This window comes from Archocentrus centrarchus, chromosome 16 (genome assembly GCF_007364275.1).
Source record: "Archocentrus centrarchus isolate MPI-CPG fArcCen1 chromosome 16, fArcCen1, whole genome shotgun sequence".
NCBI lineage: Eukaryota > Metazoa > Chordata > Actinopteri > Cichliformes > Cichlidae > Archocentrus > Archocentrus centrarchus.
Genome location: NC_044361.1, coordinates 24,058,026 through 24,084,186, shown reverse-complemented (window position 1 = coordinate 24,084,186; position 26,161 = coordinate 24,058,026). Strand labels below are relative to the sequence as shown.

The 26,161-nt window shown below is 40.5% G+C and overlaps 1 protein-coding gene across 1 annotated transcript; it reads left to right on the top strand.

Moving 5' to 3' along the window:
• Positions 1-2,087: 2,087 nt before the first annotated feature.
• On the top strand, positions 2,088-26,030 carry atp8b2 (ATPase phospholipid transporting 8B2). The gene is made up of 29 exons (XM_030749168.1): positions 2,088-2,264; positions 5,305-5,363; positions 5,502-5,615; positions 6,865-6,963; positions 7,044-7,105; positions 7,246-7,318; positions 7,720-7,790; positions 7,896-7,975; positions 8,467-8,625; positions 8,703-8,791; positions 8,983-9,179; positions 10,868-10,988; positions 11,106-11,193; positions 11,309-11,343; positions 11,435-11,594; positions 11,708-11,896; positions 12,804-12,919; positions 13,184-13,348; positions 13,674-13,785; positions 17,546-17,651; positions 18,659-18,917; positions 19,086-19,269; positions 20,932-21,155; positions 21,255-21,338; positions 22,213-22,458; positions 23,256-23,394; positions 23,753-23,883; positions 24,673-25,275; positions 25,409-26,030. The coding sequence occupies exons 1-29, from the start codon at positions 2,153-2,155 to the stop codon at positions 25,505-25,507; spliced, it is 4,176 nt and encodes a 1,391-aa protein (XP_030605028.1). The 5' UTR covers positions 2,088-2,152; the 3' UTR covers positions 25,508-26,030.
• The last annotated feature ends 131 nt before the right edge of the window (positions 26,031-26,161 follow it).

The following is a 26,161-nucleotide window of genomic DNA, read 5'->3' as shown; positions in this document are numbered from 1 at the left end:
GCTAACAAAGGGTCTCCAAGCAAGTGACACTGTCCTCTTTCTCAGTTTCTGCATTCTCAGTTCCTCTCATCACCTCTCCTCAGAGGCATCTTAGTCCCTCCCACTAGAGATGTGAGCAGATGTGAGCTTTTAAAGCAATGCCAATTAAATGGGAAGGCTGACACAGCTGCATCATAAGCTGTTTTTACAGTACCCATCTACCACTGTATTTATGTCAGATTTAACTGTGTGTATATATATATATATATATATATATATATATATATATATATATATATATATATATATATATATATATATATTCATTTATTTATTTCAGGCCATCTTTAATTAAATTCCCAGCAGATCCTAGTGTGAATTTTTTAATCACACACATGCAGTTAAGTAACTGAAAGAATTTGTGGTTTGAAGGGACCGTGGAGTCCTCCTCCCGTGATGTGTCATGCCTCTTTTATATGTTGAAATAAACACACTCAAGGATCAGTCTTTTCTGGCCTCTCACCTCTGTCCTCCACATGCATTTTAGGAATCGAGACATCATTCAGCCTGGCGCACTGACATTGATTTCAGGGCCACAGGCAGGAGGACGGAGGAGAGGGGAGACAAGGAGGCACAAATTAGAGAAAATGAGAAATGAGAGAAGTCTCTGTACTAACAGCCTGTCTGTTGACTGTTGATGCTTGTTTGGAGAAGTGGCGGACTCAGCAGAAAAAGGCAAATAGAGGCAAGCATCCTGGACAAGGGCCTGAAAATACTAATTATCATAATACAAGAAAACAGCTGATGCACAGAGAAACGGAAACGGAAAAGATTCAGGTATAATAGAGAAGGCCATGACAAAGTGTCATGCCTGGATAAATGGTAAATGGACTGGTACTTATGTAGTGCCTTTCTATTCAATTTGAGCACCCAAAGTGCTTTCTGCTGCAAGTCTCATTCATCCAATCACACACACATTCATACTGTGCTTAAGCACTTTCTAATATTCACACAATGTCTGTGTGGCTACCTCCGAAAGGAACCGGTCCAATCAGAGCTCATGATCTCTGAAAACAAGCTGCATGTTACCGCCCGATGCTTGGCGATCAGAGGATCGGAGATGCATTGCAGGACATTAAAAATACTCTAACTGCAATTTTAACATGCAAACAACCCAGTTTTTTTTTTTTTTTTATCTTTTTGCTGCAAACGTGATCATTTTTGTACCTTACTGTTATCGGTGATCTCATCCATTATTCCTGCCCGTGTCATATCAGTTCTATCTGAATAGATGCAGTTTAATTTTTAAGTCTTCATGTGCAAGAACGAACTGCTCCTTCTAGAATAAATGCAAGTTCGTCCCCTTCTTTTTTAGGAATATGCTTCACATATAGATCAGGGAGCGCATAACTTGTGTGCATCTCAGTCCACAGCACGAGGCTCGCCGCGCAGCACGTGCTGGGGCACCTGTCTAGCCCTTCCCACTGCGGTGCGCCTTCTACTATCATAAACATGCAGGACGCTGGACTCGTGCACCAGACATTTTGGCTCTAATCTCCGATTGGAATCCACACTCACAAAGAAACATCTTGGATCCAAAATGGTGCCCAGTTTCAGCGGTGGGACCCGTGGAGAGGCGGGTTTCATGGTAACTCCTCTCTTCTTGGAGGTTGCGTAATTCCTGCGCCGAAATCAGTGTTTATGTTTTGGATGAGTTTGAAAGTGAGGATGCAACCTCAGCCGCTTCGTGACGCTGCAGAGTTTGAGTTTGTGCAGCATCAACATTGTTGCTTCAAACTTCACGTTGAACCTGATGTTTATTGCAAAAACGTAAATCAGAGGCGGCACCTCGCGATTAAATCGCTGTGACGTGTTTTAATTTCCCTGTCAGAAAAAAAAAAAAAAAAAAAGATGACATCACTGTTTCCGCGGAAGGAGGGAGAGAAATCAGCAAGGGATGGACAACGCGTGCACGTGTATAGATTTGGGGGTGCAAGAAGCAGAGAGGCAGGGGTGGGACTGTGTCTCTAATCAAACTTGACGGAAGCTGGGACCGGAGCTTCGTCCCCGCGTCCTTGCGGAGAGCTGACGGTCAGATGTGGCTGTGACTTGTTACTGAAACACCGCACATCCAACGACAAAACAAACAAACTGTGACTTAAATAAATTTAAGATGACAGTAATCAAAGACATCCCGGAGAAATGGTTTCCAGTCGTTCTCCTCCCCCTGCAAGGAAAGAAAAAGAGAGGACTGGATGGAAGAAAATCGAAGAAGAGGCGGACAGGTACGAGTCTGTGTGGAAAATTAAGGCTGAAGTTGAAAAGGAGTCTTTACTGTCATCCCTGTTGGAGGCTGTTGATTGTTCAGTGTACTTGTTTTTTAAATAAATATCATCTCTCAACTTCATCCCACCTGAGTCCAAGTCTCATTCCTGCTACTTCATCTCTCTCATCCCATTTTGCATGTGTTTGTGTACATTACCGCATCACTATACATGTCTGCATTACAGACCTAGTTGGCTTTTTTTGCACTGTAAGCACTTTGTCATCACTGAGTGTTCACATTTATTAGACATCTGCGTCCAACACCGGCTGTCAAGATTTAATAACAGTGAGATGATGCTCACTCTTATTTTGACAGTTAAATCTCTGTCTTTTCATTGGCAGTCACTGGACTTGACCTAAAGAAGAGACTTAAAGTAATTTTTTAATCTTAACTGTTTATTGGTGTTTACTGCTCACTGTGAATCTCTGTTGCTTCAGTGGATGTAAACAAACCAAAGTTTTGTTGGAATTTGGTGCAATTATGTGCCTGATGTCCTTGTCTCTGCTGCGTGAGTCACTGATCAATCTCCAGGGCGCCAGCCTCCGCTGCACTGCTTTGTCTGTATTCTTATTCCTTAGCTTAACTATCTCAAATCACCCCGGATGTGCACCTTCATTTGACCTCCAGTCTATCATTCTGTGACTGTGTCACTAGCATTGTTTTCCAGCAAATTAGATCACCGTATGCACGTTCTTGACTGCACGCGATTCTGCTATCCCCCTTTCACCTAATTAGATCAGCCACAGTGAGTGATGCTCACATCTCCGCAGTCTGATCCTATCCGGACTTAGTTTTAGTCATGGCGAGGACATTAGCACTTCCCATAATTCACGCTGAATGACTGTCGTCATTATAGTCATAAATTCAATCTGCACTAACTCTGTTGTGCGAGTGTGTGTCGCTTGTGGAGATGTAAAGAGATTCAGAGCTGTGGCTTGTGCCCTCACATGTCCAGCCATGAGCAGAGAGAGTGTTAAAGAGGCAAGAAGGTGGATGAAACAAAATTAGTGCTTTTGTATTATAGGATATAGTTACTCAGTCTATATGGCATTACGTATTTTAGTTTAAATCAATATTTATTAACTCCTTTATGTCTCAGTCCTTTATGGAAACCTCATCCTCAAAGTAAGGCTGCCACTGAAAGTTTGTCCGTAATGGAGCTTTATAGATTAATATAGACTTACTGTATGGCACGCAGTCTGTGTCAGGGCTTCTAATGCCCTTGAAGTTGTCAGAGACATTAAACACTTACTGAGCAGTTTGTTAAAGATGCTCATCCATTTAGGCTGAGGTGGTGAGCTTGCACAGCAGTGGCTGGGACAGACACAGTCTGGTCCTGACTTCAGATGGTGGGAAGCATTGGTGCTTACCTGGCATAGGCATCTTGCCTTTTCCCAGCAGCCTTGGCACTGCATGTCAGGCAGATCTCTCTGGTGGACACTTGTTCCAGAAAACAGCATGATGACCTTCAGAGAGGAGAGGAGAAATGCCAGAGGGAAAGACAACGAGGAGGGACAGGGAGGATTGGAAGCATTTCAACAGAGTAGATGTAGAAGGACTGTGCGCATTCAGTCACAAACCCGATGTTGTATTTGTCAGAGTTTTGGAAAGTGAACGTACCATTAATGCACAGCTGATATGATTTTCTATACACCCACAAATCTGGTATATAGAAGATCCAACAGAGGGGAGTTGATGCCCAAAACACTTTCTCTTGTAGCTATTTTAAAAATTTTCTAATCAATCCTGCCACTCAACAACAGCCACAGTGACAGAAACACTGAAAAGGGTTATTTCTCTAATGCTCTTCACCTTGCATTGTATAACACTATGAGGTGACTGTTGTTGTGAACTGACCTCTTGTTAATAAAACCAAGCAGAATACATTTAAATTTGCTGATATTAACATTTATTCTAAGTCTCACCCAGCAGAGTCAGAAGTAAGAGGAAGTAATGTGTATTTTTTAAATGGATTAAATTGACCCCGACAAAAGCGCAGCTGGTCTATAGCTTAGCAGAGCTAATCTGCCACATCAGATCTGTCTTATAACCTGACAGCAAAGTGGAGCTCTAATTGGGATCACTTTAAGTGGCCTCTGTTTGTTTGATGAAGCTGAATGCAGCAGGGACATAGATGTAGGTTATGAGCTGTGCGAAGGCTTCGTAGTGTTGCAGAAACACAGGAAACCACAGTGTCTTTGCTTATGTGCCTGCATTTGATTATAGGCTATTGGTTTCTGTTGTGTGATGTCCCTTCCTGTGGCACCTCATTGCTTCTCAGCCATCAGTCAGAAGTATGCCAAAGACTGTGTTTTTGTGCACAAGGCATTGGCCTTGAAAATTTCTACTTTGGTGTGCCTATATGTGTGCAGCCCTGTGGAAAATGGCCAGTCATTTCATTTAAAAAGCCATTTCATTAATATTAGAGGAGATGGGACTGGTGGAGGAGGAAGAGGAGGAGGAGGGGAACTCCCAAACTACTTTGCATCAGCATAACAGAAACTTAAAAATGGCAGTAGGATAAAGTGCAAGGTCAGGAGGAGGGGTGCACAAGAGATTGAGCACAGGAAAAAGAAACTTGACTGTTTTAATTTTATTCTCTGAAACTTAAAGACTGTTGTGTGATCTGTCTTCATCTATGCATTTGCATGCACACTCATGCTTGGCTGCACGTGTATCTGGCCCAGACATCTGGTTAATAACAGAGTAGCAGCAGCTAATAAAACATCAGAGGTAATTGGCCAGCTTATTAGTTTTGTATGTAACCTGTCTGACACTCTGTATCTATTACACTCAACCAATGCACAGCATGCTTGCTGATGTCTGTGCATGTCTTCTTCACTCTTTGTTTCTCTAGGTCTCCAGAAGATGTTAACAGCACCGACATGTTTAAACTTTGCAGTTTGCCAGACACACTGAATGTTCACCTTTATGGTTGCTTGCTCTATATTTTTGTTTTGATGTCTTAATGACTCATCTTGTGGGCTGTGTTTCTGCAGAGGAGGAGAGAAGGGTCAGAGCCAATGACAGAGAGTACAACGAAAAGTTTCAGTATGCCGTAAGTATGAAAAGTTTCAGTATGCCGTAAGAGAGTCTGCTGTTTTCTACTGTACATATTCCAAAATGTAGAGTTATGAAATGATTTAACTGAAAGGCCTCGCATAATTCAGCTTTTTCTCCCCTCTTCATCCTCCAGAGTAACTGCATCATGACATCCAAGTACAACATCATCACCTTTCTGCCCGTCAACCTGTTTGAGCAGTTCCAGGAAGTAGCCAACACCTATTTTCTTTTCCTGCTCATACTACAGGTGAGGAGGGGGAATAGGGGAGGAATCAAAGACCCTTAAAGGACCAAAATCTATCAGTAGCTGTTAATTAAAATATGACAATACAAAATTAAATGAAGATAAAAATTCAAATGACTGATCTGTAATCTATTGTGGAAATGGAAAATAAACTATTAATAGAAGACTTTTAGAGAATTAGTGAGTTTTCTGCAGTTGAGAATATGATTAAAAAAAAACAAAAACTCCATCAGTACTGAATATGAGATCAGTTATTTCCTACCTACTGTAATAATTTCAAATACATTTCACAGTCAAAATAATGCCCATCCACCACTCATCTGAATATCTAATCTAGTGGATAGATTAGCATGAAAATTCATACACATGGGGTGCTGGGTTAGCTCACCGATTGGAGCAGGCAGCCTACATGCTGTGAGGCTGTTGGTTTGAATCCACCCCACGCCACTTGCTGCATGTCTTCCCTCTGCTCTCTCCCCTAGCTTTCCTGTCATTACTAGAAAGGCCCTCAGCAGAGTGCATACTTACTCTACTGAGCAAAATCCTAGATCCCGATCGTAATCTGGATCACCACCAAAATTTGTACCACTCCCAACAACTCCAGAAATTTTCATCAAAATTCATCCATAATTTTTCGAGTTATCCTGCTAGAAGACAGGCCAACACAACCAAAAACGTAGCCTCTCCACCTATCAGTGGGTGAGGTAGTAAAGACTAAAAAGCCCCCAAAACACATTTGTATGGTTGCCAGAGGCTGAATGCCACTGATGTTTGGGACTTTTTCTGCGCACCACCAGCAAAATTTCATTTTGTCCAATACTTTGGTTCATTGAACTTTCTTACCAAACCCTCAATCTCAACTGCTATTACATATTACCCGCTATCAACATGTTAAATGACGATAAGAGAGCCTGTAAACATTAAACCTATACAACATCTTCATGTGGGTGTGGGCAAGTGAGGATGCCAATTTTAACAGCCTAGCAGAGCTAAATAAAGATTATTGCTGAGCTTTTAGTCTTCTATGTTTTTGCATTTTTAGAAGCCATTCTAAATTCTCCTGAGGCAAAAAGTATTCAGTGAACTGCAATCTCAGACCTTGCTAGATATAATTAAATCCTGTGCACGGCTCCTTTAAACTCTCTTCAAATCTCGAAAACATATTATTTTTTAGTTAAACTAAAAGCGAGGTTTGGTTTCTGATGAAGTTAGTGGTGTAATTTGCATGTAAACTTTTTCTGTCTGTGTTTAGTTGATACCTCAGATCTCCTCCCTCTCCTGGTTCACTACCATCGTGCCTTTAGCTCTGGTGCTGAGCATCACTGCAGTAAAGGATGCCACGGACGACTATGTGAGTATGTTTTCATGCACCACAGGCACAGCCACGAGTCCTGAATATTTCTAGTGCTCACTATCTTTTGTCATCCGCAGTTTCGTCACAAGAGCGACAACCAAGTGAACAATCGTCAGTCTCAGGTCCTCATCCGTGGCTCGTGAGTCATTAAGCTGACACTTACCTGTGGCCGTTCCTTGTTCAGATTTTACTCGTCTTTATTTTAAGAGATTTCTTAAAATAGAACAGCATCTGTTACTTCATCTGTCTTTACTGTTTCTCTTCGTTTTGCTCTTGCAGGCTTCAAAATGAAAAGTGGATGAATGTTCGAGTGGGTGATATTATTAAACTTGAAAACAACCAGTTTGTGGCAGTAAGTGTGCACCCAGCTCCGTGATGTGAATCAACACATGTGCACAAACACACATAGTGATCAGTAGTCCAAAAGGCCCCCATTTATATACCATTACAGCAGATCTTTGTTCAGTGTCTGCATCCTCTGGTATTTTTAGACTGCTGTTTGATCATGATAGCTTTTAGTAGACCACAAGTGATGATGCTAAATTGATTGTAAAACATTATGTGCCTCATTAGGGGATGCTGTAAAAGTGCTGCATTTAATCACTAACATGCTTTCGGTTACAATTACTCTGTCTTTGCTTGTAGCGGTAATAGCTTCAAACTATCACTGCTGTGTCATCAGCACTTTTCTAGTTCAGTCCATGTTGTCCGTGCCATGCAGCAGATGCTAATCTCAGCTGTATCCATTTTCAGGCTGACCTGCTCCTGTTGTCTAGCAGTGAACCTCACGGGCTCTGTTACATCGAGACAGCCGAGCTAGACGGGTCAGAAAACACGATGCGCCTCAACATCTGCTCGCGCTACGTAAAAAATCTGCAGAAGCAACGCAACACTACATCTAAACTGCTGCGTGTGGTTTTATCTTGCAGAGAGACCAATATGAAGGTGCGTCAGTCCGTGTCAGTGACATCTGAACTTGGAGACCCGAACAACTTGGCTTCATTCAATGGTGAGTTATGAGAACAAACTCATTTTCTCTTTTTGCATTGCGAAATAAAGGTTGATGGTCTTCAGCATGCACCAGAATGCTTGAATCAGGTGTTTTCTCCTTCATACCCTTGCATATTTATGATTAAAAAATGCACACTAACATTCACACATATACACATGCACACTTTCTATACTGCTCTGCCACCAGTGAATGACAGCCTATCGCACACCCACCACAGCACTGTGTCAGCACATCACACCCACACACTCCTCACCTGCTCAGGAAAATGCATTACTGCAGCAAATCAGCTCACGCTTTGCCTCATATCAGCTTACAAAAGGTGTGTGATCTTCCCTCTGTGCACGTGTTCAGGTGCGTGCCAACAGCGTGATGTCATCTGGATGATTAAGTCAATTCTAGATCATGCTGTTTAAAAAAAGTAGCATTAAGTGGCTTCAGATGACTATGACTTAGTGTGCTTGTTTGTCCACACTCTTCTCTGTGTGAAGGCGAGGTGGTGTGTGAGCCTCCCAACAACAAGCTGGATCGTTTTTCTGGGACTCTGTACTGGAGAGACAAGAAATACAGCCTGACCAATCAGAACATGCTCCTTCGAGGATGTGTGCTCCGCAACACAGAGGCTTGCTATGGCCTGGTCATCTTTGCAGGTAGGTGTGTGCATGTTTGCAAGAAAAATAATGCATTTGGTGTATGTTGTAAGTCTTACCCTGTTTCTGTTTCCCAGGCCCAGACACCAAACTAATGCAGAACAGCGGTCGCACCAAGTTTAAGCGTACGAGCATCGATCGATTGATGAACACCCTGGTCCTCTGGGTAGGACATGCCACACCTCTCATTTTCATAGCTCATAACTATTTTAGGACATGATCTCAGTGGCTTGAATTTAGTTTCATATATCTGCACTAGTAATGTATTCTATTCTAACTCAGGGTTAAACGACTAAAGATTTAACCGTAAGATATATTTATTTACTACCTCCTCTCCTTCTGGCCATTTTCTCCCAGATCTTTGGCTTCCTGGTGTGTATGGGTGTGATCCTGGCTGTGGGTAACGCAGTGTGGGAGAGAGAGGTGGGGTCCTTGTTTCAGAGCTACCTGCCTTGGGACCCTCCTGTGGATAACTTCCTGTTCTCAGCCTTCCTCTCCTTTTGGTCCTACGTCATCATTCTTAACACCGTCGTGCCTATCTCCCTATATGTCAGGTAGGAAGAAGTATATCACAAGAGACAAGTGATGCAAGAAACTCCATGTTATTTTATAATGTATCTGCAATGTATAAATGATGCTTTTCCACACACAAACTGGTATGCATATAATACTGTGCTAAAGTCTTGAGCCACCCCACCAAAATTAGAGGCAACAGGTCTGAAGGATCGATGAATCCAAATTGGAAATTTTTGGTTCAAATCGTTATCAGTATGTGCAGAGGAGATCAGGAGAGGTACAATGGTGGGAGTGTGTGGCCATCTGTAAAACATGGTGGAGGCTCTGTCATAGTTTGGCGCTGCATTTTAGCCGGTGATGTTGCAAAATCTGATGGAATTATGACCACAGAAAAGTACCATCAGATTTTGATCCACTGTGTAATACCATCTGGAAAGCATCTGATTGGCAACAACTTCATTTTTCAGCATGACAATGATCACAGACACACTGTCAACGTGGTAAAAACATACCTGGATAGAAAAACACACAATGGAACACTATCAGTCGTGGATTAGCCTCCCCAGAGCCCGGACCTCAACATTAGTGAAGCAGTGTGGGGTCATCTTGACAAAGAACAGAATAAAAGGCAGCCAACATCCAAAGAAGAGCTTTGAATGCCCTTCAAGAAGCCTGGAGTTTATCTGAAAGAGTTCAGGTTGTGCTGGAGAATAAAGATGGTCGTACCAAATATTGAATTTCAAGCTGGTTTAAAATGTATAAACTTTGTTTTTTCCTTATATTCTGCCTTATATACCGTATTCTCATGTATGCTTTCAAATGTGTCAATAAATTGCTGCACCTATGTACAATTTTACTAGCAAAATATAAAGAAATGAGGGGTAGATCAGCACTTTTGCACAATACTGTACTTCCGTCCATGTATGCACCTTCCATACAGAGGAAGTCAACCCCAGTGCTCTGAAATAGAGATAAAAGTTTGTTTAGATAGCGCTTAATATAAAGCAAGCAACCAGAGCTAGTGTTTACCATTTGCAAACATCACTGAAAATTTACTGTGTATTTAAATTTATCAGTTCTCTTATCGCAGTCATTCATAGGTAATAATAGTGCCATAAATTGCCTAAATTGCTTTTTACTTACGGGAGTTTTTTTTCTGTTTATCTCAGATAAATAAACACACTCATTTCTCTTTTTTTCTCCCCTCATTTCTCTCAAGCCCAGCTGTGCTCCTTCTTTGTTTTTTGTGCCACATCTAATAATTTTTTAGCAATTTTATAAGCAAGTATTGAAATATGGGATGTTTACAGCCAGTCAGAGAAGTGGAAATGAGAGTGATGCACATGCATGAATTTCATAATGACTGAGAGTTACAAAAAAAAGGAACATGCATACCCACCTTTGCAAAGGACCAGATACAAAGGCATGCCAAATGTATTTTGGAGCAAAGACAGAGGATATGAACCGCCTGTCAAGGTTGTTATGAATGATTTGAGGCCCTATTAACCTTATAGTAAAACATATACACATACTATTAGTATAAATGTGTTTTAATCCACACTCCACAGCAATAACATCTAATCTTTATATTTATTTAAGACACTAAAATGGGTCAGAAAAGTTCTTGTTCAGTGGAACACCCCCATTCATCTTGAAAGGTTCTATATCAATAAAGTTTTACTTGCTTACGTACATTTATTTAATTCCTTTTTCTCACCTGCATCAGTGTGGAGGTGATCAGGCTCGGTCACAGCTACTTCATTAACTGGGACCGACAGATGTTCTGCTCACAATGTAACACAGCAGCTGAGGCCAGGACCACCACTCTGAACGAGGAGCTGGGACAGGTGGGTGTCCGCACTTACGCCCCGCCCATCCATCCATCCATCCATCCATCCATCCATCCATCCATCCATCCATCATGCTTTAGTTTGTGTAGTCATTTACTCCTAAAACAATTCTAGGTCGAATACATCTTCAGTGACAAGACTGGAACGCTCACTCAGAACATCATGACATTCAACAAGTGCTCCATCAATGGACAGAGTTACGGTAAGTGCCCACACACACACACACACACACACACACACACACAATAAGTGTGCATGTTGCAGAGGCAATATATAAACATCAGATTTTATACATGTGGTGTTTGTGTGTCTGTCAGGTGAAGTAACAGACCCATTGGATATTCAGCCAAAGGTAAGTATGCGTATTTTTTAAAAATAAATTATAGATTACAGGCACTTAATGTATGCACTGCTGATTTTATTTATCACTCATTTGTCTTCAGAGGCTGGACTTCACTCCTTTTAACCCCCTGGCTGACCCAGACTTCTGTTTCTATGATGACAAGCTGCTGGAATCAGTGAAAGTGGGAGACTCATGCACTCATGAGTTTTTCCGCCTGCTCTCCCTCTGTCACACCGTTATGAGTGAGGAGAAGAGTGAGGGTGAGCCGCAAAAAAGAGAGAGGCCACTGCAGAACAGCAAATCATGACAGCAAAATTCAATATCTGCCCATTTATTATATAATATTTAATCACCGTTTTACCTGTCTACACAGGAGAGCTGATTTATAAGGCTCAGTCTCCAGACGAAGGCGCTTTAGTGACAGCAGCTCGAAACTTTGGCTTTGTGTTTCGCTCCCGAACACCTGGGACGATAACCACCACAGAAATGGGGCGAACTGTCACCTACTCGCTGCTCGCCATACTGGACTTCAACAACATACGCAAGCGAATGTCTGTTATAGGTGATCATTGTTATTTTTTTGGTTTACATTTAAAAACTCATAAAGAAGGTAAAACACACTCTCCAGTGTTGGCTTGTGAAATACCCACTTGTACTTACTCAGACAGATTCTAGTGCAGAATGGGTGTTTATGTTTCCTGTTTTAGCTTTGTGTAAGCAGAGACTAGCAGAGACTCAGTGCTGGTTGTACAGGATGGCACTGTGCTGCTGTGGTCATCAGTGATGCCTCATAGCATGAAGGTTCTGGGCTTTAACCTCTTAACCTTTGTTTTTTGTTTTTTTGGCATTTCTGTGTAGAGTGTGATACTCTGGCTTCCTCCCACAGTCCCATGACATCCTTGTTAGGTTAATTGGTGATTCTAAATTGGCTGTAGGTGTGAATGTAAACGTGTGGTTGTCTATCTCTCTGTGGTAGCCCAAAAATAGCCTGGCGACCTGTCTACGATGTATTTTGTCTCTAGTCCCATGACTTCTGGGATATGCTCCAACTTCCCCACCCCTCACACCCCCACCCATGACCCTGAATTGGATAAGTGGAAGATGATGCATGGATGGACACAATATACTATATACAGGCTCTATACACACTTATATTTTATCCCTCAGTAAGATTTTGCTGTTTCCTGTTTTTCTTCTTCTTGTAATGCACTGAAAAAAATGAACCTCTGGTCATAAATTACTTTTGCTTGAGCTAAAACTTTAGTGTGGCATCTGATACCAATGCTGCCAGGCTCTGAATACACACACACACACAATATTAAATATATTATATATATTTACACCCAATATATTATAAAGACTACCTGTGGCCTCTGTTGAAGAATCCATCCATCAATTTCAAAGCAATGGAAGAATTGTCTGGATCCTTTGGATGACTTTTTCTTCATTACACTCTTGCTTACTTCCAGTACGTAATCCGGAGGGCAGGATTCGTTTGTACTGTAAAGGGGCTGACACTGTGCTGTTGGAAAGACTACACCCTTGTAACCAAGAACTGATGAGTATTACTTCAGACCACCTCAATGTAAGTCAACTCTTGGATGGATGCCTTGAGCTGCACTGCCATCTAGCGTCTCCACACTTTGAAACAACTTTTAATAGCATCTCATGTTTATTTACTTTGTCCTGGTGAGATAATGGACATCACCATGATCATTACCTCATTTGATGACAAATATCGAATCGGGTTACTTAATTTTTAGTCATGTGCTTCTTGATGTCAGATTGTATCTGCCCTCCTGTATATTTTTGTTTTTTTACATGTTTGTGTGTATATTTTTGGCTCTAGGAGTATGCAGCAGATGGGTTGCGGACCCTGGCTCTTGCCTACAGGGACCTGTCAGAGGATGAATGGGAGGCCTGGTCGGAGAGCCACCGCTTTGCTGACAAGGCCACGAACTGCAGGGAGGACAGACTGGCAGCAGCTTATGAGGAGATCGAACAAAATATGATGGTCAGTGATTTCATCTTCAGAAAATATATCAATATATCTGTATACTAATTGTATCTGTATTGAGATACTGTGTCCTTGCAAGTTTTAAGTGTGTGCCTGTGTGCATGCATGTCTGTTCCTCATGCCAAAAAAGTTCACTGCTCAAATAAAATGAAAATGTCGCAATGAGCAAGGGGAACTTGTAGGGGTCAGTGAAACTATAACTGTTCTAGGGAAAGTCCTTTCTTTTACTTTCTCACACTCACAGTGCACAGATGTTTCTTGATTGAATGATAAGTGAAATTTATGTATGTGTGTGTTTCTCGCTGTCGGCCTGTGCGTCCAGCTCCTGGGCGCCACTGCTATAGAGGACAAGCTACAGGAAGGTGTTCCAGAGACCATCGCTGTCCTCTCTCTGGCCAACATTAAAATCTGGGTTCTTACTGGAGATAAGCAGGGTGAGATGCACACTCTTAGTGTTTCATGCTGTGGTTTAAAACGGAAAAGAATGTGTGAAATTTAAAATAATCAAAGGGCATCATCCTTGTGAAGAGGTGTTTGTTGATACCGAAACCTTTAAGCATCAGTGCAGCCATTTGCACCTTGGCTGCCTGAGTGATGTCATTTTCAGGTAAACAGGTTTTTTGTGAAGGAAGACACCTGAAACACTTTAATTAAAAAAGTAAAACATTTAATATATTAAATGATCAGAAAAAACACACACATGGCCGTGTGGGGACTCAGAGCAAGAGTGTGCACTCTCTCTCTCTGAGCCCGTGTTCCTGTCTAACCAAAACATTTTTATACTACTCGTTATCTAAGCATAAACAATCTCTGGGCGCTATGAGTCGATCTTCGTCATTCAGTCTTGTTCTGGCTGTTTTTTCATGACTCAGATTCCTCTCAGTCATGAGCACATCTTCTTCCTGATGTTCTAATTTAATCAACACAAAGAAATCTTGTCCAGATTAATGACAGAACATGGTGACATGGGTGATGTTCTAATTGTACATTCGGTGGCCGGACCTCGAGATAAGGTGCACTGAAAGAGAGAAGTTAGTCTACTACTTTCTGATCAGTTGCTCTTTGTCTAATGTATTATTTAATTGTTTATTGTTTGGTTGATCCACTGTTAATTAATTAATTTACTGGAGTTTACCTTTAAACATTTGTCCTTTATTCACTGAGTAAAAAATAATCCCTAACAACTCCCTCCTTTTTTCACACCATTCAGGTGTGAAAATTTAACACCCCTATGGTTATTAACCTATTGATTAAAACTAAAAACAACATAAAAACAAAAAAAAAATGGCATGATTATAATATATTTTAAAGTCACTACAAGCCAGAGTTGCTCTCATGATATTTTTGTGAACCACTGACTTCTGTAATCAGTGTTTACACTTTGACAAGGTCACACACACACACACATTTGTTAGAGACAGAGACAGAGGGAGAGAGCAGCTCTCTTTCAGTAAGGAATGGAGAAGCATACGAAAAGCATTCTAAGACATAATTATTATTGGCACTCCTATTTCCTAAAATCACCTCCTTTTCTATAAAGTAAGACCAAACAAACAAAAATGCCAAACAAGTGGATTAAAGCACGAGAAACAAGATCATAAAACGTAACCTCAGAATATATCTGTTTAGAGCACATCACATGAAACAAATATTCATTTTCACACTTTCATACAATTAGTATTTATTTGCTGAATAATTGATCCTGACGTTACAGGTTCAGACCCCCCTTTTTTATGTCTTTTCCCAGGCGACCAATTGTTCAGACATTCAAAATTCAAGTGTTCTCTGCTTTTCTCTTATAATCTTAGCTTTAAACAAATCTACCAAATAAATAAATGTAAATGCACAAAAGAGTAAATCAGATGATTTTATTTTATCCTACATGTTTTGCTTTGTAACAGAGCGGCAGCTCAAGGTTTGGCACTTTGTTTTGCTTTGATTCAAGTGTGTCACAAAATATTCACACAGACTGATTTGTTTAACTTCTCTTTTTAAGGTTTCACTAAAACTGTGTTCCTCATGTAAACTTTTCTTGAAATTTAACAATTTAACATAATTTGTGATGATCAAGGCATTTGTCTGTTGTATTGGCTTTTATTTTAGGAAAATCAATGAAGTTTAGCTTTTCTCCACTAATTGTCTCTAATCAGATAGAGTCAGGGACCCACGAGTGTGCTCCCCTTTAAAATAAAAGAAATAAAATTTAAAGAGTAAAATTGAAGTCAAATAAAACAATCAAGAAGAAATAATTAAATAAATAAATAAAATAAAAATATCTGCTTCTCAGTGTTTCTAAGGGGTTTATCCCCTCCCCAAATTTTTCCCAAGATATTTAGGATTATTTATCAAACCACTCTTTTAAGAATGTGCAAAAATAAATAAATAAAATAAAAAGAAAAGAAATGGGGGTGAAATAAAATATTTTGCTCCCCAGGGGAACAGAAGAACTAAGCAAAGTCCCAGACAACCCAAAAATCAAGAGAGAAAAAGGAATAAAAATAAAACTGAATTTTTCTGCATTTTTCTTTTATTAATAAAATAAAATAAAATAAGAATATGATATTCTCTAAAAACAATGAACTCCTGACTGTCCTGTCTCCCCGTCTTTTTTTTTTTTTTTAATCCTTCAATGGTAGGCAATACTCACTTTGTATCAGGGATAAACCTTATCCCTGAGAGCTCTTGACCCCCACTCCCTAACTCTACCATCCATACCAAAAACAAATAAAAACAGAAAGGTAAAAAAAACCAAAAAAAACCAACTTATAGCACTCATAACTCATTTTTTTTCTCACTCACACGCACACAAGCTGTATCTCTCTGACACACGCAGAAACTTAGATTCACACGCACACACACAGCAATGCTGTAAGTGACACACACACCCCAATGCTCCGAGAGACACACACACACGCACGCACACACACTCCAGTTGTTTTCTTTTTTCTGCAAGGCGCACACACACACTGACTCAGATACACACACACAGACACACACCATTCTTCATGCTGTGGATATTAGGAGTTATCTCTATTCAATAGAAAATTTTCCAGCCACACACACTTCTTGGTTTTAATAAATAAATAAATTTGATCAATAGCTTAATGCTATAGGGCAGTTTTACGTTTCCAGTATCTCTCAAATCACCTGTCTTTACCTGTAATCAGTTCTTTATCACGTCGGGGTCACCATCTTTCAGGTAAACAGGTTTTTTGTGAAGGAAGACACCTGAAACACTTTAATTAAAAAAGTAAAACATTTAATATATTAAAGGATCAGAAAAAACACACACATGGCCATGTGGGGACTCAGAGCAAGAGTGTGCACTCTCTCTCTCTGAGCCCGTGTTCCTGTCTAACCAAAACATTTTTATACTACTCGTTATCTAAGCATAAACAATCTCTGGGCGCTATGAGTCGACGTTCATCATTCAGTCTTGTTCTGGCTGGTTTTTCATGACTCAGATTCCTCTCAGTCATGAGCACATCTTCTTACTGATGTTCTAATTTAATCAATACAAAGAAATCTTGTCCAGATTAATGACAGAACATGGTGACATGGGTGATGTTCTAATTGTACATTCGGTGGCCGGACCTCGAGATAAGGTGCACTGAAAGAGAGAAGTTAGTCTACTACTTTCTGATCAGTTGCTCTTTGTCTAATGTATTATTTAATTGTTTATTGTTTGGTTGATCCACTGTTAATTAATTAATTTACTGGAGTTTACCTTTAAACATTTGTCCTTTATTCACTGAGTAAAAAATAATCCCTAATATCATTCATGTAAATACGCTGCTGCACCACAGTTGTTATTGCACTCTGATAATATGTACTGGGCTAGCACTGGAAAAATTAATTTCCTATCCCAAAAATGCAAGGGTCCCATATATCCTAAGAGATCCTTCAGTCAGTCAGTAATACATTTCACTTCCAAGACAAAACCAGTTCTTTGGTGACAATTGACACAGACCAGGAGTCAGTCATCACCACAGGACCTTAGTTTTTGAGCATGATTGCAATGATTTAAAACTAAAGGGCCATGTTGATTGACATGCCAGCAACAACAATTTAACTGTTGTATTTTAAGGCTGGAGGAGTGCCTGCATCAGCAGGAAGCTGAGGTGATGAGCAGTAAATGATCTGTTGGCTTTTAATCGAGATCTTTGTTAAATCCACTCCCTTTCTTTCACACAGAAACAGCCGTCAACATAGGCTACTCCTGCAAGATGCTGACAGATGACATGACTGAGGTGTTCATCATCAGTGGACACACGGTCCAGAGTGTACGGCAAGAACTCAGGTCAGTCTGGTTGTGTACATCGACGATTGTTTTTTTCCAGTCTACACTGTAGATTCAGCACTGTGACTTTAAATCCAAAATACAGATGATGGGCAGACAGAAACTAAGAGGTTTATGCATGATTGAAGTAGGTAGGTGTGGCAGCACAGTGTTCCACCTACTCTGTAAGAATCATTCAACAGTGTCCAGAGCTTAAAGTGTTTCTTGACTCATTTCTAGTCAAATCAGCCAGCTCACCCTGTGAGGGCTCATTGGTGACTCTAACCCTAATCTTATCTTTTGGAGAAAAGCAAAAGGTTTTTCATGTGTATCATATATTTATTTAACCCTTGGTTGCCCAGACTTCAGGGACCAATTAAAAATTATATGTACTGATAGCAAAGGGTTAGAGTTCAGGTCATCACTGATTATGGCTGAGAACCCACAGGGTTAAATATGAGCAGCCCCCCAAATTCCTCCTCTTTAAAATGTTGACTTATAAAGTCAGTGTTTGAGTGTTTTGGGGTTTTTTTTTTTTAAGACAGTGAGCCAATCTTGCGTAAAACAACAGTCCTGTCTTGTTTGAGAGTTTCACTGAAATCAATGAGTGCAATAAACAAAAAAAAGAAGGCCACAACAAAACTGCCAAATTTTGCTTTTCACCAGTCAATAGCTGAAATGTAATATAATCTTTAAAAAACAGATGAACTCTGAATGGGTATTTTGATTTTCTTTGTGTGATGTACAAATTCACTTGGTGAGTGCTGCAATTATTCGAGTTATTAAGAGCCATTGTCAGCAATATCAGGCTCAGGATAAAACCTAATACAGTCACTATCCTGCTTGACATCCATGTTTCTTTTCCAGCTATCTCCCTTTTACCTCTTCTTTGATTTGCTTGCTCTTTTGAGTCTGTATTCTTTATCCCACTCTCAAATTTCTATTTTATTGCTGTACATACTGATGTTGTGCTTCAGTTTGTACAGACAGGCCCTGGTGATGTGGATTTTGTCTGTTTTCCTTTTCAGGAGGGCGAGGGAAAGGATGATTGAGCTTTCACGAACCAGAGATGGAGTTAAAGCGGAAGGAATGGAGGGATGGGGGGAGGCATGTTTTATGACTAATGGATTCAAAGAAGGAAAACAAGGAGGTGATGCGGCAGGAGGAGGAAGAGGGGGAGCGGGGAAGCAGCTACATGGTTCTCCTCCTCCTCTTCCTCTGCCTCTCTCTAACGTAATGGACAACATCTCAGGAGAGTTTGCCCTCGTAATCAATGGTCACAGTCTGGTATGAATAACACTCCTGCATCCTATATGCATATATCCCACATATACTACATCATGGAAATTTAAGCTTAGTTGCAAGAAAACATTCTTCCTCATTTAGTACTTTTCTGCAGCTTTGACTCCTTTTAGCACTGAGCTTCTAAAATCTCTCTCTCCTGCCTTATGGTAGGCCCACGCTCTTGAAGCGGACATGGAGGCAGAGTTTGTGTCGACAGCATGCGCGTGCAAAGCGGTCATCTGCTGCAGAGTCACACCCCTGCAAAAAGCCCAAGTGGTGGAGCTCATCAAGAAGCACAAGAAGGCCGTCACGCTGGCTGTTGGCGATGGCGCTAATGACATTAGCATGATCAAAAGTGAGTTGGGCAAGAAGTGCAACTGAATTTTTTTTTTTTTTTTTTTAGGAGTGAAGAGAGAAGTTGGATTTAGCCATTTGGGTGGCTTGTCTACTTTTAAGCAATGGAAATTCTAAGCAGAAGTATGGTGGTAGAAGTTGTTTATCTGCACAGTGTTACTAGTAATGACGTACTCTGTGTGGAAATCTGTGTTGCAGTAGGTCCTCCTAAGGTAAGGGGCTGGTTTCCAGAAACTGTGGTGCATGTTCTTTTAAGCCTTACTGCCCAGTTTGGCCTCTTCTTATAGATGGACGTGATGTTGAGAAACATTAAAAAAAAAAATCCACAGAAGTTCATTTTTATTTTTAGTGTTAAAATCTCAGGATACCAAACATGTTGTGATGAGCTTTAAAAAGAAGAAAAGATGCGTCTTTAATAGAACGGAGGCTTTTGTTTGAACGTTTGAATGAACGATGCTCTCAATCAGCGCATTTTTAGGCTTAAAGAGAAACTAAAAGAGAAAACCATTTATCCCTCAGTGCTCTGTTGCACGTCTTGTAATCTGTGTGTTGTAAAACCCGGCGTGTTTATCTGTGGCTGTACATAATATCTGCACGTCTGCATGCAAGCACAAACCAGAAATGCAATCAGTGCAGCAAAGGTGGAAGGATTGGCTCATTTCCTGTGATTTCTGATCTCAAAATCTTGAAGCCATCGTATGTTTTTCCTTTAGGTTTGCTTTTGTGCCCAGCTTTTGAAAAGGGAAGACATAATGAGGCCAAAAAGAGAATTATGGCTATATTAATGGTTATATTGCTTTCACTGACCAGCAGTTTGTAGGAACCTCAGGTTACCAAGTTGTGAAAACATTTTCTGGCTACTGCTTTCCTCCTCCAGATAGCCTTCATGTGGTATCAGTCTTCTTGACTGGAAGCTAATGAGCATGCAAAAATGAGCTATTCAATGTGACATTAACTACAGCTTAATAACCCAGAGGATGGGTTCTCTATTAGAACATGAGAACAGTTTATTTGCTCGTCTTGGGTTTTGCCACTGTACTCACTTATAAAATTGTGTAAAAGACATACAGCATTGCCTAAAGGTAACCTACTATGTTCACTTCCTGCTCCACTTTTTTTTACTTTTTACTTTTTTTACTACTTGGACTGATAATAGTTTTACATGATTCACAATTGAAGATAATCCTTTTCTGTCATGTGCTGGGCCTTTATGCAACTTAGTTCATCCAGTTGTTATTTCAGTCTTTCTTTGCTGCCCTTCATAAACAGCAGGTTTGAACAGTAGGCGAGTGCGGCATTAGAGCCAAGTGCTTTGGATGACTAATTTGGTTTTCCCCTCTCACTGACATTATGCACATAAAAATAATCATTTCTGCCACGATTATTTTGAGCATCTACAGTGCTGCAAAAAATATATTTGGCCTGTTCTTGGTTTCTTTTTTCTTTTTCAATTTTCTTTTTTTTTTTTGCATATTTGTCACACTCAAACAAATTTTTATATTAAAATAATCTGAGTAAATACAAAATGCAGGTTTTAAATGATGATCTCATTTCAAAGTTAAACGAAACCAGGAAAGGGATGCATACTTTTTCACAGTACTGTATATGTAGAAAACTGAAAAACTCTTTCTCTTTGTCTGTCCTCTCATCTGCACTCTTCCAGGTGCTCATATTGGAGTTGGTATCTCAGGTCAGGAGGGCATCCAGGCTGTGCTATCCAGTGACTACTCCTTTTCCCAGTTCCGCTTTCTGCAGCGTCTCCTGCTGGTCCACGGCCGCTGGTCCTACCTGAGGATGTGCCGTTTCCTCTGCTACTTCTTCTACAAAAACTTTGCCTTCACCATGGTGCACTTCTGGTTTGGCTTCTTCTGTGGATTTTCTGCCCAGGTCAGAGAGTAGAGGTTATGATGAAACCGTAAGGTAAAGAATCAAGAGTTAGAGAATCACAGTCATGACTGTAACTGTGTAATCTTTTCTCTCTTGCAGACGGTATATGATCAGTACTTCATCACACTCTTCAACATTGTCTACACCTCCCTCCCTGTGCTGGCCATGGGGATATTTGACCAGGTCTTTTTCATTTATTCCTCTCATATGAGTATTTATATGTATTCTTTCTTTTTTTTTTTTTTTTTATGAAATTGCATGAAGCTGCATAAATTAAAGAGTTGAATTCTGTGTCAGACATGAAAACAGTGAATTGCCTAAAATAAATTAAATTTTATTTATATAGCACCAAATCACAACGAACAGTCACCTCAAGGTGCATTATATTGTAAGGTAAAGACCCTACAATAATTACAGAGAAGACCCAACTGTAAAAACGACCTCCTATGAGCAAGCACTTGGTGACAGTGGGAAGGAAAACTCCCATTTAACAGGAAGAAACCTCCAGCAGGAACAGGCTCTCTGCAGCTTCTCTCCTCCTGCCATCCCCCCAAAACTCCATCCCCATCCAGACTGTGCCTGCTCCTAGACCACCAAAAAAACAAACAAAAATCAGTAAAAAATTATTTAAGCATTAAAAATTCAAAAAGAAAAAATAATATAGTATCCTCAACTTCACCAAAGAGTAAAACAGTTAAATGTGGATTATTAAACATTAGGTCTCTCTCTCTTCCAAGTCCCTGTTAGTAAATGATTTAATAAAAAAAAGTTATGTTTTTAGCCAAAGTCCATCATGACAAAAACATTGGGCAGCCTCGTGTTTCATACTGTGGGAGAAAACCAGTGCAGGCGCAAAAAAGACCCCAGCCAATCAACAAGTTCAAACCCACTTCCTTCAAACTCACCACAGTTCTTGCCATTAGCATGAATAATGGGACTATTTTAGCGTGCTGATGTTGGCATTTTGCTCAAAACACTAAGCCACTAGTTCTGTATGTAGTTTCTATAGAATGTTATTTTAGCAAATGTAGCCTCTCACTTCCTCTATTTTATGTAGGATGTTCCTGATCACAGAAGTCTGGAGTATCCAAAGTTGTATGAGCCTGGGCAGCTCAACCTCCTCTTCAACAAGAGAGAGTTCTTCATCTGCATTGCCCAGGGCATTTACACGTCAGTGGTGCTGTTTTTTGTCCCCTATGCCGTCCTGTCCAGTGCCACTCAGAGCACCGGCGTGCCCCTCGCTGACTACCAGACCTTTGCAATCACCACAGCAACAGCGCTGGTTATTGTGGTCAGTGTACAGGTGAGCCACTGTAGAGTGATTTAAGCCTTTCTCACAGCTGGTGACTGCCTTATACAGTACTGTGCAAAAGTCTTGTGCCACCCCTCATTTCTCTTCAGCAATAGTTCTCCAGGATTTCTTCTTTAAAAGACAGAAAAAGGTCAAGACCAAGACCAACGAGCTTTGTCTACCAATAACAAAGCTATGACTTCTTCAGGAATCAGAAGAAAATTGATGGACTGAATCTGAAGCCAAATACCCATTCTAGACAGGATCAAGAGCAAGCAGATTTCTTTAGATAGCTGATTGATTTAAGAGGGATTAAAAGGCCTATTTATTGGGATTTTCAGGTCATTTGTATGATATTATAAGAAGTTGATCATTTAAAATACATTTCTATGGTTTAAAGTGGGGGTGGGTTAAGTTACTGCAATTTTAGTTGCAGGTCCATGAGTTCAGTCAATGATTTGGTCAGGTGAGGTGAGAGTGGAGCCACATTTTTTTTTTTTTTTAACCTCGCTACCTCTCTCTCTGTGTCAGTGTTTTGGATATGATGACTGTTTAATGCACGGTTTTGATGTTTTCTCTATACTACCCTTGACTTATATACTGCATTCACAGTTATGTTTGTTCTATGTTTGATCAAGTTTCAATAAGTCGCTGCATCTATTTCCCATTTTCCTTGCAAAGTAAAAAATGCAAGTAACTCAAGACTTTTGCATAGTACTGTAGACTGAATGGTTATTCCAGAGTGGTGTATTAACTGTGATTCTCTGTTGGTTTATTTGTTTGTTTGTTTTGCATATATGAATTTGTAGATCGCTCTGGATACCGGCTTCTGGACAGTGTTCAACCATGTGTTTGTGTGGGGCTCTCTGGGCTCCTATTTGATCATCATGTTTGCTCTGCACAGTCAGACCCTCTTCAGGATCTTTCCTAATCAGTTCCACTTTGTAGGTTCGTCCCTGCTCTTTCTTTCTCTCAGCCACATGTATACAGCCGACCAAATACTGTAAATTTGCTACCAATATCAACATCATTCAATGAAATTCATATTCTCATAACAATATAATATATATATAAGAGCCTAAAAATTTAACCCAAAAAAGTTTAAGTAGTAACTTCAAATTAGAAAACTTAAAAAAACAGCTTAAAATGAATTTAAGTAAATCAATTGTATTATGTATTTTTCATATCAATTGATGGCACCAAGTGCATTATTTGAGATGTTTAATAATTGTATGTATACAGCAAAATACAATACATGTCCAAAACATCTATTTTCTGTTTTCATGTTTCATGTTTGTAAGCACAGGTAGCGCCCAGAGCACATTATTGCAGCCAGTCGTGTGGTTAACGATTGCACTGGCAACAGCAATATGCATAGTTCCAGTTTTGGCATTCCGCTTCCTCAAGCTGGACCTCAAACCTCAGCTCTCAGACACGGTGAGAAAAAAGACGAAAACACAGCATTTCTAACACCGATGTGTACATCTTCTTCATTGCAACATGCCTTTTCCCGTCTTCCTACTGCATCAGTTTGAACTCTCCGCAATGATTAACTGCATGTGTAAAAACATTTTATCTTTGTGTGTTGGTGTGAGTCAGGACTTCTTGCTTACCGTCATCGTACACTTTAATGCCCTTCAAATATTGACCTGATCAATGTCCCCAAATGTCATGAGTTGCTTTGGGAAACTCATATGAGATAAGGTGGTGTGTGGCTTTGCCACTCACTCTGTCTTGATCTTAGCTGTACATCCAAGCAAAGCTGATGTTAAGATGGTGTGAAGTTCCTGCTTTAATTTGCATTTAGTTTCTCAACAGTCACTATTACCAATTTTCACGCTAATTTTGAGTTGAGTCAAGTGCAGAGTGTTTTAGGTTTTGATGACCTACAACATCAGGTTAGAAGTGGCAGAATGAGTTTGATTCAACTGCTGGAGTGCACAGTGTATGTAGTGTGTATGTAGCGCCTACAAGGGCTGAAAATAGCGTAGGAAGCAAAAGGCAGAGTACACTGAGTGGCACGGAAGCAGTCAAGCATTAAAAAATGAAATAATGTGATTGCTTAGAAGTTTAAAAACTGAATGTCTCAGTTTTTTCTTTTTTTATTAAATGACATAAATCTTACATTTTTTTTGTTTTAGATGATCTTATTCGTGTGTCTGTGGTGAACTAGCAATGTCACTAACGCTGAAATGATGTCCCATTTATTGGCTCATCCTTCTTCAGGTGCGTTACACTCAGCTGGTGCGGCAGAAGAGACGAAAGCCAGTGGGTCGTAACGCTGGAGGTGCTTGGCGTGGCATGGGCAGTGTGTCAGAGGGACGTCTGGGCACCCGAGGTGGTTCAAGGAGATCCGGCTATGCCTTCGCCCATCAGGAAGGCTTTGGAGAGCTAATCACATCAGGGAAAAACATGAGGCTCTCGTCTCTGGCCCTGGCATCCTTTGCCTCCAGACATAGCTCCAGCTGGATTGACACACTTCGCAGGAAGAAACATACTCACACCCCCCCCAGCACCTCAGGGGAGTGCAGCCCAGCACCCAGTTATGTCTCTGGGTCGGTTCCCCCACTTTCAAACTCTTCATCTGTTCTCGGCGGCTCACAAGATACGCCGATCGAAGAGGAAGCGGTCACAACACCAGCTCAAAATACACAGACTGTTCCCGCTTCAGTCACACAAACCTTACCAGCTTTAGCACCAGCTTCAGAAGCAGTTGCACCTCAAGGTTCAGCTCAGGCCACCAGTTCTGGCATTTTAACTTCCGCTGCAGCGAAATCCCAGGGGGGAGACTCCCCTGGAGGCTGGACGCTCTCTCTGGGGACTGTGCAGGTCATTTGCAGTTTATTTATGCATCAGTAACAAAACAGTTATATAACATACAAAACAATACAGTTTTATATCTGCATGATTGAACTCTTCTAACAACAATCTCAAATTCACCCTTTCCTTCTTTGTCCAACAGGAAGCTCTGTTTGGTTGGAAGGGTATTGCAACTCGTGCCAGTTCATCCAGCAGCCCAGGCCCACCCTCTAATGCCAAGGAAACCAGCCAGATTAAGTGAAATGTGTACATCAGATGGATGAATACTATATTTACTACTGACTACCAGGCACACAAACTGGACATACTATGTGTTTTTCTGGAGAGAACACAGAGACTGTTATAAAAACATTACCCACTCTGTTCTTGGCTCAAAACGCCTCAGTTATATGTGGATCTCTGGAGGAAGTGTCATAATCGAATGACAGACTTTCTCAGCCATAAATTAGGATTTAATGGTGAGATATTTGAACCCACAATGTATGGTGGCTGTGTTAAAGATTGCTTGAGATTTACATAGTATATAACAGAAGGACAGCGGCAGGCACAGAAGCAAATGTCCAAGTAGCTTTTAAAAGACTGTTTCTGCTTATTTCACAAGCCTCACTCACAATCAAGCCAGACAGCATCTCTCAATAATGAGACGAATCAACGAGCAGAATCATTAAAGTTTTAACCAGTGATGTGCGCGCTGTATCATCTGCTAAGGTTCTCAATGAGAATAGTATTTTCATTTACATCATTCTCCCACTAATTTTTTTTTTTTTGTTACTTGCTATGCTGTAACCCTTCCCATGTTTTCTTTTTTTGCATCATATTGATGTGTTTATGACCTCTTTTTTTTTTTTTTTTTTTTTTTTTGGTCTAACAAAGGCCAGATCATGTTGATGTGCTT

What these genes read in the sequence shown, in the direction of transcription:
- atp8b2 (XM_030749168.1), top strand. Translation starts at nt 2,153, where the DNA reads ATGACAGTAATCAAAGACATCCCGGAGAAATGGTTTCCAGTCGTTCTC. An exon ending in AGGATGCCACGGACGACTAT is followed by an intron (nt 6,964 to 7,043) that starts GTGAGTATGTTT and finishes TGTCATCCGCAG; the next exon opens with TTTCGTCACAAGAGCGACAA. An exon ending in TGACATTAGCATGATCAAAA is followed by an intron (nt 19,270 to 20,931) that starts GTGAGTTGGGCA and finishes GCACTCTTCCAG; the next exon opens with GTGCTCATATTGGAGTTGGT.